A 20,780-nucleotide genomic window follows, 5' to 3' on the forward strand; every position below is an offset into this window, starting at 1 on the left:
AGGCACACCAAAATCCCACTTGGCTCCACTCAGAACAACACTCAATGCAGTAGCCGGAATGGTCACCGGAATTAAGAAATGTGATCACATCTCACCCGCACTCCGAGAACTGAAATGGCTCCCGGTTGAAATGCGTGCCAGCTTCAGAACTGCCTGCCTCACACACAAAGCCCTGCACACAGGGAAACCAGACTACCTGGCCTCCAAACTCAAAAAAGCCGGCCAGACAAGAAACCTCAGGAGCACCAACACTCTACTCCTCATCCCTCTGAAATCACGCAAATAAAAAAACGTAGCCCGGTCCTTCGCTGGAAATGCACCCAAAATCTGGAACTCCATTCCTGTCCATATCAGGACCACCTCCTCTTTTGTAAAATTCAAAAGGCAGCTCAAAGACCTCTTCCTCAATCGTTCTCTCCCTTACCGATAGCTACTGTCCTCAAGCCAAAGCACACTGCAGTGCACTATTAGTGGGACATTAAGTCTTCTACCTCCTACAACTCCATGACCCCTGACTTTATCACGCCTCCCCGCAGGAGGCTGAGTCGAAGTCAACAGGCGCACAACGGGAATACTACCAGACATCCATGCATTAAGGATCTACCTCACGCTGAGCCTGTCAAAACGCCCTGAGCCAGCATATATACTTTTTGCCAGACTGTATGACTCTAACGTGACAAATGTTGTAAAGCGCTCCGATGCCTTCGGGTCTGGCCAGTGCTATGTAAAACTCCTAAAATAAATAAAATAAAATGATCCCACTTTCATTGAGGTTAAAGTGGCCGTCCTTTTTTAAACGTTGTTTCTATTTATGTCCGCATGCTGTACCTGAAAGGTTGAAAGCTAACAACCCTTTACATACATTTACTCAAGCAAGAATAGTTAAAAACAAAAAAACCCCAAAAAAATTGTCATCTGCTTTACATGATATTTAGCCTGCCACCTTTGTTTCAGATTCCCTCAGGGTCAGTTTCTCGATAGTGGCAGATCATTTTGTTCCAGTTGTTGAAAGGAATGGGTTTCAGTTCAACGTTGATGTATTCTAGGATGATAATATCCCTTTGCAAGTCATAGTTCACTATTTCCTTTCGCCTTTATTTTTCAGTGAACAAATAGGTGGACTGAGCTGATTTATTAGATGAAGGAAAGTTATGCTCAGGATTGCACCGACTCAACCATCCAGTGTTCTATGTTGGTGAAGTCTAGATTCTGTTCTATAGCGTAAGTCTTCAGTAGTGTTTGTTGGAGGATATTGTGGAGGGCTTTCTGAAATATGCATCTTTCTGAGCTGTGTGAAAAATGCCTTGGAAAAAATGTTAAGGCCTGTTGGTGTGTTTTTATTGTCTTGCAAGAGCACTAAGTTAACCAGCTTTTCATATTGGATAAACGCAGGCTGGATAGGGTTCAGAGAAAGCCCCACACAACATGACATTGTTTATGAAGCAAATTATGTGAGGAGTGTGTCAGCATGTTGTCACGGGGAAGGAAGCGTGATATGGTGGAGTCCTTAGCATTCCCAACGGTTTGAAGTAGAGTACAAGCGCAAACTGTATATCTGAAGATGCAGAATACAATAACTAGATATAACCGTAAGAGGTCAAAGGGAGAAGCCCAAGAGTCACATGACCTATTTCCCCAAGTTAGTGATATTGAACGCAATAAACAGTTTCCATCTGAGATCACTGTTCCTCGAAAGGCCTTATCCCATGCCACTGATCTAAAAGCTTTTTATAATGTAGTGGGTTTTAAGGCACTTATTACACCTGCTCTCTGTATATAATCAATCAATCGTATCTAAAGTAAAGGTTCCTCTGATGTTACTGTATGCCATAAAGTCAATCAACCACTTTAAGTGGGATTTTTTTTTTAGTAAGGATAAAAGTTCAAATCTTGCAGAAATTGTGCAGTTTTAACTCTTTCGTTACTATTCCCTCTTTAAGACTTAATAAGCTGTTATGTGCAATGTGTGGCCAATATGAACTGATGGGGCCACCAGCTCAAAAGGTGTAAGGGGGACACATCGAGGGGCTTTTTGTTCTTCGAAAGTTTTGTTCAGAATCAGGAAACTAATAGTTTTCTAGAGATTTTTTATATTTTAAATGTGCTGTAAATCAATTTGATCTCAATCAGGATATACTTGATTCCTTTTCTTATATTCAACTTAAAAGTTTCCTAAAGCACTCATCAGGTGCGATAAGCCAAAGGTTGGACGTAAAATACTGTGAATCGAAGAAAGATTTGAGGTGGTAATGTCCTCCTGGCAGTTACAGGAAGCTCAGCAATAGTTGCTGGGGAACCTACATCATGGAATTTATCGCGTTTGGACACCATTATGGAATATTTTACTCCCGCTAGAATGAAGTAATTTGTCAAAAACGTTTAAAACCTTTTTTAAATGTTTTTTTCAATGTATATTAACGTGATCATCGATATTTGCAATATTTATTTTTGTATCTGATAGATTGATATGTGCTACAAAACTCAACATCCTATGGTAGGCTTTCTACTGAGTTCCTCACATTCAAATTTGAAATGGGGTGGGAGAAATTCTTGGATGTAGTCCAACCCCCTCTTGCGAGGAAATTATATGTCCAATTAAGGCATGGCTCTTTACCCATTAGGTCATTTACCTCGAAATGGGCAAAAACTGAAAATGAAAATTGCCCAGCATGTAACTACATAAGAGAAGATGTTATCCATGTCTTATTTTTTTGCCCAGCATACAGCAACATACGCAAAACCTGGCTTATTCCAATATGTGAAACTTGGGTTTTAGACATTGTGTGCCGGCGTGTAGAGTTCTTAAATATGACACTTCCCCGCCCATTGTATTTGCTGTCTCCCGTTTCCTTTATGGTATGTGGCGTCGTAGGACAAGTTTTAAACCATTTTAAACTATCGAAATATCTCTGATAACCTACTGTTTAATCTTTTTTTTTTTTAAAGAAAGACAAAAAAAAAATTATATACCTATATTTATTATTTTATCGGATGTGCTATGTATGTATGTATTTTATTTGCACTTTTATGGTCCTTGACCGAAATAAAGTTATCAAAGAAAGATATGTGCTACATTGTTTGGTTTTATGTGGACCTCATTGAGTTCAAAACCTTGAATAAAATGTGAATTGAAAAGCTGGAGGATCATTTCTTTCCTTTATTGCCTCAAAACTGTTTACAGAAGTTTCTGAGAAGAAAACCTTAAGAGTAGGAATACTTTTGAGTACTTGCAAAACTTTTTTATGGTTGCTCAGGATGATTTAGTAGGCCAGCCTTTGGTTTTTGTTCTAAGATCTGCGTGAAATGCTCTCAGCCTGGCAGCTGGAGGTTCAGTGAACCAACAAACTGTCTTGACAAATCATTTCTGAAGCTTAGTTGGAATACAAGCTAGCATATTGGGGACCTGAGTGATATTCCAGCAATATGATGAATAAACATCAGATAAAGAATCAAAGGTAAAAGCGGGGAACAAGATAATTGAGTGTTAAACAGTGGAATCAGACTTTAGACCACTTTCATCTTGTAATAGCTCTACATATAGTTTAGTGGATTAATTGGAGAGGGCTAATTTCCAACCTGGTGGTGGATTTACCAGTTTAATAATGAGCTTGCTTACTAACCTACAAATGCGAGAGCAGCTAGCCCTTAGCAATGGGCAGGGTTAAAAATCAATTCTTTCAGGTTTAAAAAACCAAGGGAGTTAATGAGAGTCTGGGAATTCTTATTTGAAGCGATGTCTAACCTGTAATTAAAATCCCCCTAGTATTATGGGCTTACATGGAGAAGTTACCAAAGAAGCAGCCACCATCTATAGATCTTGCTGTGTGATAAGCAGTTTTCCTGCTAACAATGCAATGAGAGTAATGTTGGATTGAGGAGACATTTGAAGAAGCATAAGATCCGCACTAGTGATGGAGCAGTCTCAGTGCGGTCACAGGTTAAAAAAATATAATAGTTGTTGCTACACCATCACTCTTGGATTGGACCCCAGCAGACACTCTGACCTATCTTCCTTACCAATTCCAACCATCTTTTCATTTCCTCCCAGTACCCAAACTTTAACCGAATTGCTACTTAGATGTTTAAGAATGATTGAGCTTATTTTTACCTCTTACTAACAAGTATACCATATTAGTATCCCATTTATTCATTAAGTATTGACCATTCTATAATTCTGTGTCCAGGTTTTCTGAATAGCCTACAAGGGGACTTGTCAATCAGCCCTATAGTTTTACTTTAGTGCTCTTAAAACAATGAAAGCAAAAAAGACACAATTGATGGACGGAATGCAGAACAAATCAAAACATTCATCCCCAGTCAAGAGATCTGGGATAAATTCATCATTCTTTTGCTCACCATGCCACCCCAGACGTGGGTCCCGTACTCTCCATACCACTGGAGTCAAGCTATCCTGGCTGATGAGGGCTGAAAGCCCGAAACCGGTCCTAGGATGCTTGTTTCCAGTCCAGGGAGGACCTGGCCTGGCAGTTCGGGCTGGACTGTTACCATTGGGCGCAGGGCCAAGACTGATTTGCATATGGCTGGGTCTAAACTGGAATGGCATGGTGAACAAAAAAAACTATGGATTTAGGCCCAGATCTCTGTACTGGGGTGAATGTATGACATTGTTCTGCATTCTGTCCTTCAATTGTTCTTTTTGCATTTGTCACCCCGAGTGGGACGGGTATGTACAGATGTGGGTCCCGTGCTCACCGTGCCACTTGAGTCAAGCTATCCTGGCTGACGAGGGGTGAAACCCCGAAACCGGTCTTAGGATGCTTGGTTCCAGTCCAGGGAGAACCTGGCTTGGCAGTTCGGGCTGGACTGTTCCCATGAGGCATAGGGTCAAGACTGATTTGCATATGGCTGTGTTCAAACTGGAATGGCATGGTGATCAAAAAAACGATGGATTTAGGCCCAGATCTCTGTACTAGGGTGAATGTATGACATTTGTCTGCATTCTGTCCATCAATTGTTCTTTTTGAACTTAAAACAATGAAAGCCATTTAGCAGGAACCCGCGTATCGTATCTAATGTTCTTGATATTTCTTTACTAGTTTTTCCATGTGCCCTTTGGGTGTGATCAATGAATATGTAACTTGCTGCCAGATGACTGCGCCTGGAATGTTCCTTTTTTCTTTTTTTTTTTTAAGACCTGAAACCCTCTTGTTAAAAATCAAAAATACTTCTCAATGAGCACTCGCTTTGTTCCCAGTTTATAATGAGCGGCTAGTAGAAACAGAGCTAACAAGTATGCATGATCACATTAAAAAGTTATTTTGTTCCTTGCTATGGCCATAAAAAGTTGTGTATGATTTAGTTCTCTGAATGGAATGCAAAACAAAAATCGTCTCCTGATTCTCCAATGAGATTTCCTTCTGGATTCCGTGGTAGAACTATCCCCCTGAAGATCATCTAGGATGATGCCATGTGAATTTTAAACACTGAAAAAGCCCAATTAATGTTTCTCATTGGCCTGTCTGTTGCATTTGACATTGTGGAATGCAATGCGCACTACAAAGCACAATTTAGTTTTGATGGTAAGATCCTGAAATGGTTGACCTTTCGACAAACCCTAGACCAACCAGTCAAAAAAGACAATTTCAGATCTTTCTTGGCATCTTCTCTTTGGGATTCCTCAAAGCACTCCTTTATCTACACCCCCAATCTTTATAACCTACATTGAATCTAAGGAAGCGTTATTCAGAAATATGGGTGTGTATGTTATCAAGGAACACTGAACCGAGCCAAGAGAGCTTTAACTTTAAAACATGCCCACTGTTCGTCCCAGGTTCCCCATTGGGGCACTAACTTTTATGTAAATGTTGTGCAGTACTCATTCCTTTTCCTGAAATACTCCCATTTTCTTAAATCCTTGCAACCTCTTGCATTTACTACAGATTGGAGCACTGAAGCTAATTCTCTTTCTTAATGAAGATTGTGCTAACATCTGGTTCCTATGCTCTATTTGCTTTTGTACGGTACCCTTGTAGATTGTGTGGATTGAACCTCTAACGTTGCATTTTAAATATGTCTGAAACAGTATTTATTGCAAAATAAGAGCCTGTGAGCTGAAGAGCAAACCAACAGGGAGACTCTCCTGACACTTGCAATGATGACAAGCTCTCTGAGGTAAGGCAGGACGCCCATGGTGCCCTATTATGAAAGTTCCTAGTATCAACCTTATGAATACATTCTTACTAAGATATAGGTAGGTGCCTGGGTGTGATGGGGAGAAGGAGCAGACGACCTTGAAAGTAACAACAATGTGCACAATTTTGGTTGAGGTAGTTGAATTTGAAAAAATCTTACCTTGAGTGGCAAGGAAGGTCATATTGCAATTTGGAGATGGGCATATACAGGGAGCAGGGTTACCATGAACAGTTATCCATAACTATAGTGAAGCATTTATGAAATTATGTGTATTCCTTTCGCAGTTGTCGCCTGCAGTTTAGAAACCACCACTTTCACGTTAACATGTGATGTTACCTTGCCCAGCTTCTGTCGGCCGTTAACATTTTTGCCACTTTTTCGAAGTGACTGCCTCTGTCACCCCCTGATGTTTACCCCCGTAACTGTCATTTGCAACCCACCTCCTATGTTGTTCTCTAATATTGACACTGTATATAAATTGCATGTTAATATTGTCTTAATTTTGCTAATTTACATTCTGTGGAAGATTGTGTTATGCATACTGTGCTTTGCTTTATATCACTCTATTAGTAGTTAGATGCCCAGCAAGGTCTTTTCCACTCTATAGGACTTCCCTCTTCCTTTCCTAATGATATTTAGACACTGTAAGCTCTGATCTTTTTTAGGGCTCGCCTGAACCAGCGCATGCGCTGCTCTGCGAGACATTTAGTAGTGGGGTTTGAAAAGTCCTACCACATGCTTTTTGCTGGCATGGAGCGTGCGGTTACGCGCACATGCACGAGCGGAGGCGCCATCGCGCGCGCACAGCTCGCTTCCTTTTTTAGGTCTCGCCTGAGCCAGCGCATGCACTGCAAGACATTTAGTTAGTGGATTTTTAAAGTGCTACCAGAGGCTTTTCCCCGCCATCTGTCTTTCCTTCATCTGGCCGTCATGGCTCATAAAGCATTACAGCGCTCTCCCAAGCGCCTCGCTATGCCCCTCCCCCTACCACAGAGCGTGTCCCTGCGCTCACTTTTGCAGACGTGCGCCCGCTCACTTTTATTTTCTTTCCTGTTCTTCGTCTTTTCTTTCATTAGGTCTCGCTGAGCCAAAGGCTCGAAGAGACATTTTATATGTGGGATTTTCAAAGTGCTACCCACAGTCTTTTGGCTGGCCTAAACCTTGAGTGCACGATCACATGCACGTGCACAGCTGCTCCTCTGCTCATTGCATTCCCCCCTCCCTTCTCACCCAGCCCTTTGATGCTCTGCTCGATTACTTTCACTTTCGCCGCTTTGACCCTTGCATTCCCCCCTCCCTTCTCACCCAGCCCTTTGATGCTCTGCTCGCATCTCCCTCCTCCCTGGGCGTGAAGGGAGACAGAGACATCCTCCTTAATTGCTGTTTCCCCTCTGAGCCGAGAACACACATCGGGTCCTGTGGACACGTTATTGATCAGCTCCGAACTCTGATACATTGCTCTCAAGTGGCCGTCTGTCAGAGGAAACAAGAAGCAGGCACTCATTTTTGTGATAACTCAAATAACTGCGTGTTCCTTACTGTATCTTTCACACCGGCTCAAGCAGAGCAGCCCAGGGCAAGAAAACAGATTAAGGATGTGTCTTTCTGGTGCCGCCTTCCAGGGAGCTCTGTTATTTTTTTTCTTTGCGTCTGTTTGCCGGTTGCGCTGGAGACTAACGAATAACAAACACAAGTACATGCAACGATGACCCCTTCCGTGTAAATAATATTACTGTATATTGTCCTTCTCAATACAATAATATTTGTTCACCTGGACAAATAGTGTAAATTGAAATAAAGAACCCGCTTTTCTTCTACAGCGTCTTTATGCGTAGATTCCATGCTTCTTGTGGCCTGCCTGATAGCAAGAGTTGCGATGTGAGTCTGTCCACGGAGACGCGATGCTGTAAACTGAGCAAGTGACGTCAACGAAGATGACAAGACCTGAATGCGTTATAATGTGAAAAGAAAAACCCGGTCTGCATCTGTCTCCTTGTATTTTTGTAACCTGGAGTCATCCTGTAACCAATGTTTAAGTGCCCGCGATTCCTCAGCCATGGTAACTGGGAAAAGCTGGAAAGTAGCAAGCGCCCCACAGGTTTGCCAACAAGCCTTGATAGGTGGAGCAGCTAAGGGTGAAAAGTGTGCCATCCTGTAGTGAAACGGCGTCAATCTAGCAGAAAGCTGTCTCTAAAACCATTATTTGCACACTGCGTTCAAATCTGATAGCACACCCCACGCCTACCTTAAATGACCTATGGGGCCCCAATAATGCTAAACACTACGAAAATCAGATAGAAATCTGTACAAACCGACACGAGTCACATGCCATGTGTTTGGGTGTCGGTGTGCTCTCGTGAGCACTGCCCATCAAGTCGTGCCACCCTGCAGCGTTTAATAGCACACATTATGACAAAGCTCTGAGCATACACCCCGCTCCCTCCTCATCTTTCGCCAGCTTCACCTCTTTCACTCCTCCTCTGCCTTTATACGTTCTCCCTGCTATCAGCAACCCGTGAAATACCTTCCTCTTTTACACCCTTCCTTTTCTCACCGCTACATCTTTCTTTGCATTCACAGCTCTCCGTGTTCCCTCCCTCTCCATCTCGCTAAAAACACCTACTCCTCTCTGCCTCTCGCCCTGCTTTAACCGGCTCATTCTCACACTTTCCTGGCCGCATACTTTCCACGTGTTCTCCCTCTGACAACACTAATTACACTGGCGTTCCTGCCGGCACGCGTGGGTTCTTCTTTACGAGTGACCAGGATCACACCGTGCCAATGCATGCTGGCCCCAGAGCTCTCCAATCACCGGTATCTGTTGTTTTCTGTGTCCAGTCGTGCACGCGGACCTCCAGCAATAACTCTCGCATGGCCAAAGTTTAAAACACTGCATCTGCTGTCAGGGGCGCTATTGCATACACACAGGGGGGGCTATTTTAAACTAGGGGGGGGGTTGGGGCTATCTTCAGTACCTGAGGGAACATTATTTGCGGGGTCCTTTCCCACTTGTGGCACACTGCGTTCTTTTTCTGTGCCCATATTTACTCAATGAAGCCCCACAATCCACTAACATTAGTGTCAGCTGCACATTCTTTACAGGGGTTTAAGGTTTGGATGAAAAACGCTTCATTGTAAACACACTGGGCACAGACCAAAAGACATTTGGAACCTGGGGTTCTTTGTCCGGGACAATCAATGGTGCATTCTTACAGCCTTACACACCCTAGGGGTTGGACAGGGATATTTTTCATCTCTTTGTGATTGGATTTGCTCAGAAGTTATTTGTATGAAACCAGCATGTTACTGGTGTTTGGCACTAAAACAGGCCACGCCCTAAGTTTCACACGCTGGCCACTGGGGTGGTATTTCAGTATTTCATCCCTTCGGAATCTTCATACTATCGCCATGCTGATATTACAAGGGGCACAGTGTTAGGCTTAGAGCAGGAGGTACACAAGGCTCCAGTTAAGTCTTTCAATTGCATCCGTTTTGTTAGTTCTCCCTGCATTAGTAACTCGATAGGTAGCATTGCATTTGTCTTTGCTATTTCTAGACCACGTCTTGCTGCAATTTCACATAGCATATGAAAAGCACTTCAAGATATACGAGTTCAGACTACCAGTTAAACAAAAATAGCACTTTAAATACATACTTCACAGTGCAGTTCCATAATAGGCCTATTAGTGTCAAAGCTTCCATATTAAAGAATAGTACACTTGCAGAAACACTCTTCATGAACAACAGGATTCGTGGGGTTATTTTGTTTTATGGCTGGAAAAGGTAGTGTTTCGTTTATAATTTTTTTTTTTTTTTAAAGTGGTGTTTAAATAATTATTTGCTTGGAAAACAGATTTAGACTTCATTGTCATTGCAATTTTTTGCATGCTTCAAAAAGCATTTGTATGCTCCGATTGAGTGTGTACTCAGAAGTACTCCATGGCACAATTAGGCACTGACTTAAGTGATTCCCGATCATTGTGCACCAATTGGTCTCGCATTTGCGAGAGTTTGAGCTATTGGCATTGTAAATGACAACGCCTTTTATTTGTGTGTTTTGAAAACTTGCAAACGGTGTGTAAATATGCACTTTGTACTTATAGAAGCAAGGCTGGTAGTAAGAGGCGCAGGTACTGCCAGCCTTGCTTCTCGTAAGCAAGGACTATAAGCACCACTTGCACGTTTTCAAGACACATAATTAAAAGCATTGTCATTTACAATGCCAATAGCTCAAACTCTTGCAAATGCGAGACCTATTGCATTGCAAATGCTTGTTTTTGTTTGTCTTTTCTCTCCATCTTCTCTTCCCCTGCAACAGAAACCTTCTTGATCCCTCCTAAGCAAAGCTTCCAAGTCAGTGGGCAGCCTGGGCCGCTGGTTACCAGTCAGAATGACGGCGCTAGAATTAAATGGTCTGTGGGCTTTAAGAAAGACATTGTTAACTAAACAACAACTTACTACGCAAGGCAGAGATATTGGCTTTGTAAATTCTTGTTTATAGCGCAAACTCGACCCGAAGGTATCAGTGCGCATTATGAGCACCAGTTACATTATGAACAGACACAATCATTTTTAGGCATGGGGAGATTGAGTGATGTGCCCAGAGTCACCAGCTTCAAGGTCGGCCTAGGATCAGAAGGATTCCGCTATCCGCTTCCGCTATAACATACTACTTTTGATCGCTGTGTGCCGGTCCCTCCCCATTCTACCCTCCAGGGAGCCCAAGAGAAGGCGCTATCTTTCAGTTATGTCATTCACTTCCAGGGTCGTGCTCCTGTGGCATGTTGCACTCCTGGAACGCCGTTCCCCTGCATGCTACATTAACTCGCATGCACAGTTCCAGCCCAGCGAGCTGCCTCTGTCTTGCCCCAGTGCTGCTTTGGTCAAACGCCTTTAACACAACAGACCGGGCTTTGTAGTCTCCGACCACCCACGGCAGACCGAGTTAAACACCGCCATGCCACGATTCAGGACACAGATTTTTGGCGTCTCAAAGAGACTGGAAAAGAAGTTTATATTTAGTGTACTGGGATGTAAATGTGATTTAGTGGTTAATTCAGTAGTTGTGGAACTCGAGGCCTGTGGCTGTATCCCTGGGTTACCCTCTGACTCAAACAATATAATCACGGGAACAACTCAAGCACTTCTCTCCGTGAAGCCCAGGTCCATTCTGTGCCGACCTGGGGGTGCTCAGTGATACGTGCACATCACAACAGTCGCTGTGACCTCTAGGTGGGTCACTGAGCAGCTGACATTGTACCTCACACTTTACCAGCAAGATGTCTCAAGGCGCTGATGAATTATCCCATTGGCTTCAGAGCCCTTTTGTAGGGGGTTTTAAAACAGAGCCTGGAATCGCACACGCTCGTGCGTGTGCTTTTCCTTTTGGCTTCTGTGATTGGCCTTTGAGTGCGTGTATTTCCCAAAGACGGCACGCAACAGGCCAACGGCAGACGCATTGCTCCGCCCATGGCCTATTGGTGTCTATTACGCGCACCAAAGGCCATGTGGTTTCAATTAACGTGCCCAGACACTGGCGCGATATTTGAAAACACATGTTCGCTGTGGCGCGCACGCACCACTCGGGGTCTGTTTTTTTTTTTTTTCAATAGCGGTCACTTTCGCGATCGCTTTCAGTCTTGTTTTAGGGAGTCGAGGTGAAATAAAAAGTTTAGTGGCCCTCTTTGCCGAGGGTTGAGGGCACTGGCTTAACAATGACCCAACCTCCATGATTTCCAACACTTTGGTGAGGGGCATTTTTTTGCATAGGGACCAGTTATTGTCCCAAAACTAGTCTGGTGAAGCCCAGGATGAATGCACAATTCATATACGAGCCCTTATCTGTTTTATCACATCTGTCACTACTGCTCGAAGGTTTGATTGACACATACATTATAAAACACAGAAACAGGAACTGTGGGTAATTCGTTGTTAGGAATAGGTCGAGATCCTACTTATCCCCTATTTTAGACTGCAGGGTTTATAATCTGTTATAGAGCAGCTGCTCTTGCTGTTAACAGGACCGGGTAGGGATGACGTCTAGGGAAGCTAGTGAGGCAGAGTTCCCCTTCCATCATTCATTAGCGCCTCTCATTGAATGATGGAAACCTCTGTGCTCTGACCGCTTATCAGCATTTTGGACCATAGCACAGTACACGCTGTCATAGATGTGCCATAGCAATGATCTCCAATCCGATCTCAAGCTGTGTGGAAGGTACGTGAAAGTAAATTGTAATAATTTGTTTTCTGAGAGGAATGTAAATTGGTACATCGCCTGCTTTTACATCCAAAGTCATTACAATGCGGTAATAACATGACGAGTACCTTTACATCGGTAATTGCCGGTATGATGGTAAATATATTTTTTATCTATTTATATACGTGCAAATAGATGTGGCCCTAAAAACTCATTATTGCCCCTTCTCACTACCTATCCCTATGGTGGGTGTTCTCTGTTATTTACAAATCATTCTTGAGAGATGGTTTTTGAATTTAACAAAAGTTATTATTTTGCATGTGTTTATTTATCCAATATTCAAAAAGTTTACCCTGCCTTTCTTTCTGGAGGGGTTGAAGCTGCTCATAAAGTGCATCCAATGCTCTTGCTGGGCGGTAACTCCTCCTATCCCAGGCCTCGGCGGTTCCCAACCTCCGCCCTTTTTCAAGCCACTTTATTTAAAATGTTCAATGTTGGATGCCCCCATTTGCAGACCACGGATATGCAAATTGCACATCAACAGTTCTACAAACAGGAAAATTTGAAATGTGACTGATAGTTTGCATTGAAAATTACGTATTCGCAGGGCATTTCAAAACGACGTGCCGCATAAATATTAATTGTGCTTGTTGAATATAAATGCACGGATGGTGGCCTGTAAGGGACAGCAGACCACCATCTTTGCATTTGCTATCCCAGCTGGGAAACATTTTGTTACAAGCATTTGCAATGCAATAGGTCTTGCATTTGCAACAGTTTGAGCTCTTGGCATTGTATATGACAATGCCTTTTATTTATGTGTTGGTTTTTAAAACATAAATAAAAGGCATTATCATTTACAATGCCAATAGCTTAAACTCTCGCAAATGCGAGACCTATTGCATTGCAAGTGCTTGTTTTTTTAAATAAAGTTTCGCAGAAAGTGTTTTGCAGAAATGCAATATGCAAATGAGGGCCAATTTTTTTTTTTTAGCGTGCCCGGCCCGATTTTTAATCCCTGTCCAACCCTGGCAACTATGGGTTGTTGTATATAATATTGAAAAAGCTTCCACTTAAAGCCCTGCTGACACCATGACGATGTTGCTGCTCCTGAGTTTCAAAAAGAGAATGGAAATCCAGAGAGAAAATGACTCTCTTTAAAGGATTTAACCTTCTCCTACAAAGCTCACCTTGCATGACGTCATGCCTCATGCCGTAACTTCTCCGCTAGTGAGAAGTGAGCAGCACACATCAATGTGCCTGTGGTCACTGCAGTCCGGAAAAAAATGGACTGCCTGTGCCAAGGCACAAAACAGAGACCCGTTTCGAGGCCCCCTTAAAACAAGCATTGGCATAGCCAATAGGTCTCGTCTTTGGGACCTTATAAGTGTTTTATAAGGTCCCAAAGGCGAGACCTATTGGCTATGCCAATGCTTGTTTTTCTTTTAGCGCGCGCGTGCGCGCACACAACTCCCGCTTCTCCCCTCCCCCACCACATATCACGTCTCGCGGCCAATGCTTGTTATCTTTAATGCCGAATTCCTAGTGTGACCCCTTATGTGCCTATTTTTCGCAGAGAGATCTGCTAAGGACTGGATCATACCAGCAGAACACAGCCTTGTGCTCTGTGCCCGGGCCATACATACCACCAGAGCGCCCGCTGTGCCAGGCTGGTCTGTCGTGCCAATGAATTTACAGACTGCTCCTAACTCTCTGATTTCATTCAAGCGCTTGCTGTCGCACCTCTGCCAGTTCATAGCACTGTAAAACAACCCGTACAATGCCCCATTTCAATGGTACTCTTTTAAACGACTTCCGAAGGACGAAAGGCAGAAAGGCCCGCCCAGGATTCGAATCCATTTGACTCACTGAGCTATCACACCTGTCTGAGCTCCGGTGCGACGCCGCATTCGTGCTTCAATTGACGTTTGCCTTATTCCGTTCTCGTGGGAAGGGCGCCTGGCCTAGTGCGCTGTTCCTGCCCCGCGGTGGAATCGTCACCTACGAATACCGCAGACTAGTCACAGCTCAAAGCCAAGGGAAGCTATTAGAAGCAGGTTTTAGTGTCCTCTCGCAGCCCTCAGCTCACTCTACGAACGGATCTTTCAGATTCCATCATATCTGTACACACACACACACACACACACACACACACACACACGCTTACACATCCATGTTTACACGTACTCACACGCACCACATATATCACAGGTTAGTACCAAATCATGACATAGTGTTCAGTAAGTTTTATGAGAAATACCCATGTTAAGGGAACTATCTAGAATGCTGAACATGACCTGCAGATATTGCTCGTCAAATTAATCACATTCATCAGACCTGCATATTTCTGTATAACTTTTAAAACTGGAAATATTTTATGTATGTATCTACGCCGCCCCCACACATATTGCATGCTTATTTGATTTTATTGTACGAAATTGTGTGACATGTGAGTTTCACCGTGTTAACGACATACGGAAACCATTCTGCAGTCCTTTGTCCGTTGTTTAATCAACTATCTATTGTTTAATCAACTATCAATTTGTGAAATGCAAACACAGCCCGATTTTTCTTATTCGAGCGCCCTGCAGAGAACAGCCTTAAAAATCTCTCCAATGTAAAGAGCGTGTGTTTTTTAAAAATAAACTAAAGGGTGTTTTTATCTGAAAATATAGTGTTAAATTTACACTTATGTACCCTTCCTTTCTGTTTACTGAAGGCAGCCAAACACATTTTCAAACCAACGGCCCAAAATGAAAAAGTCTGTTGAAGATTCCAATCTACTCTGTCCTGAATCGCTTGACTGAAGTATAGGACGCTATTACACAATATCTATCTGTCTATTTATTTATTTATTCAATTCACACGATTAACGTCATACAATTTATTGGTCATAATTTATTTCCAGCAAATTTCTAATTTAAATCAATTGGAAGCCTATTTTGTCAGTGAAATATCGGCAGTAGGGTACAGCAACGTGTATTCTGTTGACGTTTGGTATAATAAACCATTTTTGTTCGTTTTGGGCTCATTCAGCAATTCACAAGAAAGCATGATATTTGCACTCGAATCCAATGCTTTAGCTATATCCATATCTATGTATTGTGTGTATTTTTTTTGTTAGGCGCCACACTCTTGAGTGCTTTCCAAATGCGTGCTGTGGAGCTCGACATACTGTGGGCGCTGTTCACCAGAGCTGCCTCTTGGCGCTATGGAGGGGGGCGCCGACGTGGATGTTTCGGTACTCCAAAAGAATGAGCCGGTGTCAGTCTGTGCCCGAGGATCTGCCCCGCACAGACCCCCCCCCAATCCTCATCAGAGGTTCTCACAGTACAAGCGGAACCCTGCCACCCTCACCTTTTTAACTTTCGTTGAAACTTTTTTTTTTTTTTTACTGTTGTCGTCTTATCTCTAAATTAGTTAATTACAATATGAGCACCTACTGCATGTTTAAGGAATCAGTGATTAAATACTACAGTGTTAGTATGACCGTTATACCAGTCTTACGGGAGGAGTATTTTAGCAGCCCTTTTGGCGGGGTTGCCTTGCATGTCGCTGCACTTTCATTTAATGCTACGTATGAAATAAACAGGCGATCGGTAATTCTTCATGGTATTTAGAAGCTCGCGCATGTACCCCCTGCACCGTGTTTCCGTTAGTTTTCCCACGTGTCAAGGTTTTTTATGTGTACCTCAGACTGTCTTCTCCCTCCTCTGTCCCTCACTGTCCTTCGTCTCCTCTGTTCCTCACTGTCCTTCACTCTCATCTGTCTCTTTTCCCTAATCTGTCCCTCACTGTCTCTCTTCTCCTCATCTGTCCCTCACTGTCCTTCTCCCTCCTCTCACTCACTGTCCTTCTCCTATGTCCCTCCCTGTCCTTGTTCTCCCTCCTCTGTCCCTCACAGTCCTTCTTCTCCTCTGTCCCTCACTGTCTTTCTTTTACCTCCTCTGTCCCTCAGTGTCCTTCTCCTCTGTCCCTCACTGTCCTTTACCCTCCTCTGTGCCTCACTGCCCTTCATCCTTCTCTGTCCCTCACTGTCCTTGTTCTCTGTCCCTCACTGCCCCTCTCCTCTGTCCCTCACTGTCTTCTCTGCCCTTCTTCTCTCTCTCCTCTGTCCCTCACCGTCCTTCTTCTCCTTCCTCTATTCCTCACTGTCCATGTTCTCTGTCCCACACTGCCCTTCTTCTCTCTACTCTGTCCATCACTGTCCTTCTCCCCCCTCTACCCCTCACTGTCCTTCTCCCTCTTCTACCCCTCACTGTCCTTCTTCCTCCTCTGTCCCTCATTGGTATTGCAGTCTCTCTCTTCCATGTCTCTTCCTCTCCGGGACTCTCTGACTGAACTCCGCTCTCCGTGTTTGAAGGATCCAATCACAGGCCTCCTCTGCCCTCCCGGCCAACCAACCGCGTGCGTCTGAATCCCACCATGTCTCCTCCTGCTCCAGGCTCTGGGCACTGCGCCTGGGCAGACACAAGAGGTAAAAGGCGGGAAGAGCAGCTGCCGGCACAGGCTCCACAGCCCCTCAGCTGCTGCACGCGCCCTGCACGTGTAGCATGCAACACAAAAGACCAGGCGTGAGGAGTGTAACATGTATGCAACACCACAGACCCGGCGCGAGGAGTGCCACATACACATGTGATGTGATTTTAGGAGTACTTCAAAGCAAGTTTGCTCAACCTTTAAAATAACGTTATTTTTAGTACAACCGGCCCAATCTACGTTTAAGGGGACCGTATCAGCACTTCTCAGCGTGCCTGCTGAATGTTCATCCACTAAATACCAACACTTTGCGCAAGACTGCCTTACTTTAGTGGAGAGTACTTGTACCTCTCAGTAGAGCTGTTACACTTTTAGTGGCTGAGTAGCATAGCACTACCATTGCTCATGGGCCATGCAAAGAAGCTTGGTGTGTGTGTGTGGGTAAGTTGGCTAACCTTGTGCCAGATGGTAATTATCTCATGGCTCAAATGCCACGCTTTTTTGATGGGTAGTTGTGCCTTATTCGTGCCTTATCTGTGAATTAAACTTGAAGTTCTGGGTATAATTTGGGGCACGTTTTCTCTAGGTAAATGTTGTCCTTCTGCTTTGTTACTTGTTCTCAGGAGAAAGACCTCTTACTTGCAGTGATTCACTAAGCTTTCTTTCTGTGAATAGGTTAATTAACAACAACTAAGACAAAAGTGATCAAATAAAATAATTTGCGTAGAGGGCCTGGCTAGTTGGGTATAATTCAGACAGGACACGGGGAGTAGGTGGTGTTTATAACATTGTTGAGAGATGTCTGTGTCACTCTCTCTATGGAAATATCACAAATGACACTGCCATTAGATCAGGACACTGAAGAGGGACAATCTTAGTTCAACAGCTCTTTTTTTTGTCTAGTGTTGGTGAAATGTTTGAATAAGGGATTTGGTAGTGAATTATTTTAATGTTTTTTCCGGGAGTACATCTTTAAATATAGTTGACACTATGCAGTGTCCCATGTTTTTACTGACACTTACATGACACATTAGATCACCTTCAACCAAACCCCCACCCCATGTAATGTTTTTTTACCCAAAAGCACATTTTAGAATCTAAAATAAATAACCAGAAAAGTTACATGCAGTTCAATCAGATTTTTTTTACGTATTTGCAAAACATTTCTGCAACGCCATAGCTCGGTAAATATTCCCAGTACAGATCACAGCGACCCTTCCTTTAACAGCGGCAGCAGACCTTTCTTTAGACACCCCTCATCCAAACAAAGGGGCGTGGCCTCTATTAGCGTGAAAATGCTTTATGGGGTGCTTGAAAACAAACATTTGCAATACAACAGGTCTCGCATTTTATACACTTTGACCTATCGGTATTGTAAATGACAATACCTTTTATTATTGTAGGTTTTTAAAACACATAAATAAAAGGCATTGTCATTTACAGTGCCAATAGCTCAAAATCTCGCAATTGCGAGACCTATTGCATTGCAAATGCTTGTTTTTTTAAGCCGATCATGGCCCACAAGGAAAGCAGAATATTTCACATGGAAGCAGAGTTACATATACCTAGCTACTTAGCTATAGGGTGTATATAAAGTTGTTCTCCTAGTTGTGGAATTGTATGATTATTGTAGCTCATGGCAGTGGGACATAAGATGGAAGCCAGGGGTATTTATGCGGGGTTTCCAAGCTAGGGATTGAGCAGTTGTCTAGAGTCATTGAATCTGGGTCAGATGCTGGAATTGTATGACCTGTATGGTCCTAGATAGCTTTGTGAGTATGTTCCTTTGCTCATAATTGACTCTTAAATGCTTTGACACTTCCTCTTTGGTAAGGGCTATTATATATCACATTTCAAATTCATAAATAAATGATAGATCCAAAGGCACTTTTTTCTTTCATTCGTTTGATTTCAATCAATCTGATGATACTTACTTGATTTTTAACCTCCAAATTAAAAAGTAATCGCATTTGAAGAACGTTTTAAAATGTTAAGCTTTAAATGTTGCTTCTTCATTCAGATACACTTTATTATTCTGTTAATATTTAATTTTCTGAGTAGACGTGAATCACCTGAGTAGGCTTTGTGGACCCTTTGGTCCCAAGACCACAGGTTAAGAACCACTAATTTAGACCAGTGAAATATGAGGTGATGTACATAGAACGATATGAATACAGACAGATACCATTGTGTGATGTGGGGCTGGGGTGAGAACATGTAACTGAAAGAGTACTAACGTGCTGTACATTTGTTCTTCATTGATAAAATTATACAAATATAGAATTTGAGGCACATGGAGATGACTTTATTGCTCAGAATGACAAAATATTTTGCGACACTTTAAAGTCTGCTTAGAAACTAGGTTTCCTTTTGCTAAAGTCGTCAATTTAACCACCTGACAACATCTTGGAAAATTACCTTCTTAGTTAATGTAACATTTCTTGTAGGTGATGTATCTGTTTTTTATGTTGGAGGCAACAAAGAGGCTCGACAGTTCTTTATTTACCTCTCTCAGCTGTATTTCTTTTTTTTGTTCAACCAAAGAAATGGTTTATCGTTTTTGCTAGTAGACCTTGAGCTTTTTTCCAGGGCTGAAGTTATTTTGCAGCTGTGAGGGGACTGTGACCAGTTAAGCAGGTTTCTTCTCTCGATCTTCACTTTATGAACGTTTATGTATTGTTACTTCTTCTACAGGTTGAACGCATCGTTGTCCGCACATCCTGAGAAAGACGAACTTATCCTGTTTGGAGGTGAATATTTCAATGGCCAAAAAGTAAAGTATTCTTTTTTTATTTACCCTTGACTTCCTGTTTTAATGTGCATGTGTATTCCAAGCTTTCTGGTGCAAACATGAATCTCTCCACACAGGGTATTAAATATTTAGTTTGCCTGCAACAAGAGCTGCTAATCGTAAATTGTCAGATGCGACATGAAAAACATCCACGAAGAGCATAATGCTGCCATTAAGTCTTTCACTGATAGGATCCACATTCATATTTAATGAGGCATCCACTTCCCAAGAAGGCCACACATCCCATCGCCTTCCATGTGGGTGCCATACATGGTGTATCCCAATGTATTTTTGTATGTACCACCATTCCTAATTTGATGCCCTAAAAATGACTGTGTATTAAAACCTTTACTCCTTCTTGTTTGGTGCTGTATTTCTACTTGCATGTGCTATTTCTTTCCTTTTGGCACCATTCCTGTACCTCGCCTCAACCCCCACTGGCATGCTTGCTCTTTCTCTTGTGTGTTCTCTTCTTCCTCGCCCTCCTGCCTACTAGATAACGTGCATGGCTACTCTTTTTCAGGGATAAACTTTTGTCTCTGAAAAGGCCACAACAAGTTCTTAATCCTTATACTTTATATAATTTCATTTATAAGAGAGTTGTAGAAGTATACATGATCACAAACTGTGAGCTCAGTGTATCAATTACCAACGTTTTTTGCTAATTTAATTTATCGGAGGCCTGTAATTTATGAAGCTCAAACTTAGCTCTGAGGAGTTGAGGTTTGCTTTACTGGAATTAGGGGTTTGTATCACCACATGCAGGTTACAGGAGAAAGAGAATATTTACAAAAGCATCAGACATGCAGTTGACACTTGTAACATCACAGAAAAACATAATTTACAGGGGTATGTATGTAATTTTACACACGCACACACTCACACACTCACACTCTGCAGTAGGCTAGTCTGCCCTGAACATAAATGTTTTTTTGCTTTGTTTTCTTCACCCATCTTGCTGGCATGGGAAAAGCAGCCAAATTAGAAAAGTGCTTCATATCTACAAGTACTTGCTGCACCCTTCAAGACCTCAAACTCCTCTTCCTCTCTTCACAGTTGTTGAGATATCTAACAACACGGGGGAAAGACCCATCAATCAAGAGGAGTAGATGTTCATGTATTCCTTTGTTCAAATAGAAGGAGAAGCAGTTACAGAGGGTA

General features: G+C 42.8%; 1 protein-coding gene across 3 annotated transcripts in view; it reads left to right on the forward strand.

The window, feature by feature from the left end:
- The window catches only part of KLHDC4 (kelch domain containing 4), a 347,987-nt gene that overhangs the window by 52,173 nt on the left and 275,034 nt on the right, over positions 1 to 20,780 (forward strand). For all 3 annotated transcript variants that reach the window (XM_085636925.1, XM_085636926.1, XM_085636927.1), the window contains exon 3: positions 19,523 to 19,601. In XM_085636925.1, the coding sequence (XP_085493051.1) occupies positions 19,523 to 19,601 (79 nt within the window). The remainder of the gene's footprint in view (positions 1 to 19,522; positions 19,602 to 20,780) is intronic.

Source organism: Triturus cristatus, chromosome 12, assembly GCF_964204655.1.
Source record: "Triturus cristatus chromosome 12, aTriCri1.1, whole genome shotgun sequence".
NCBI lineage: Eukaryota > Metazoa > Chordata > Amphibia > Caudata > Salamandridae > Triturus > Triturus cristatus.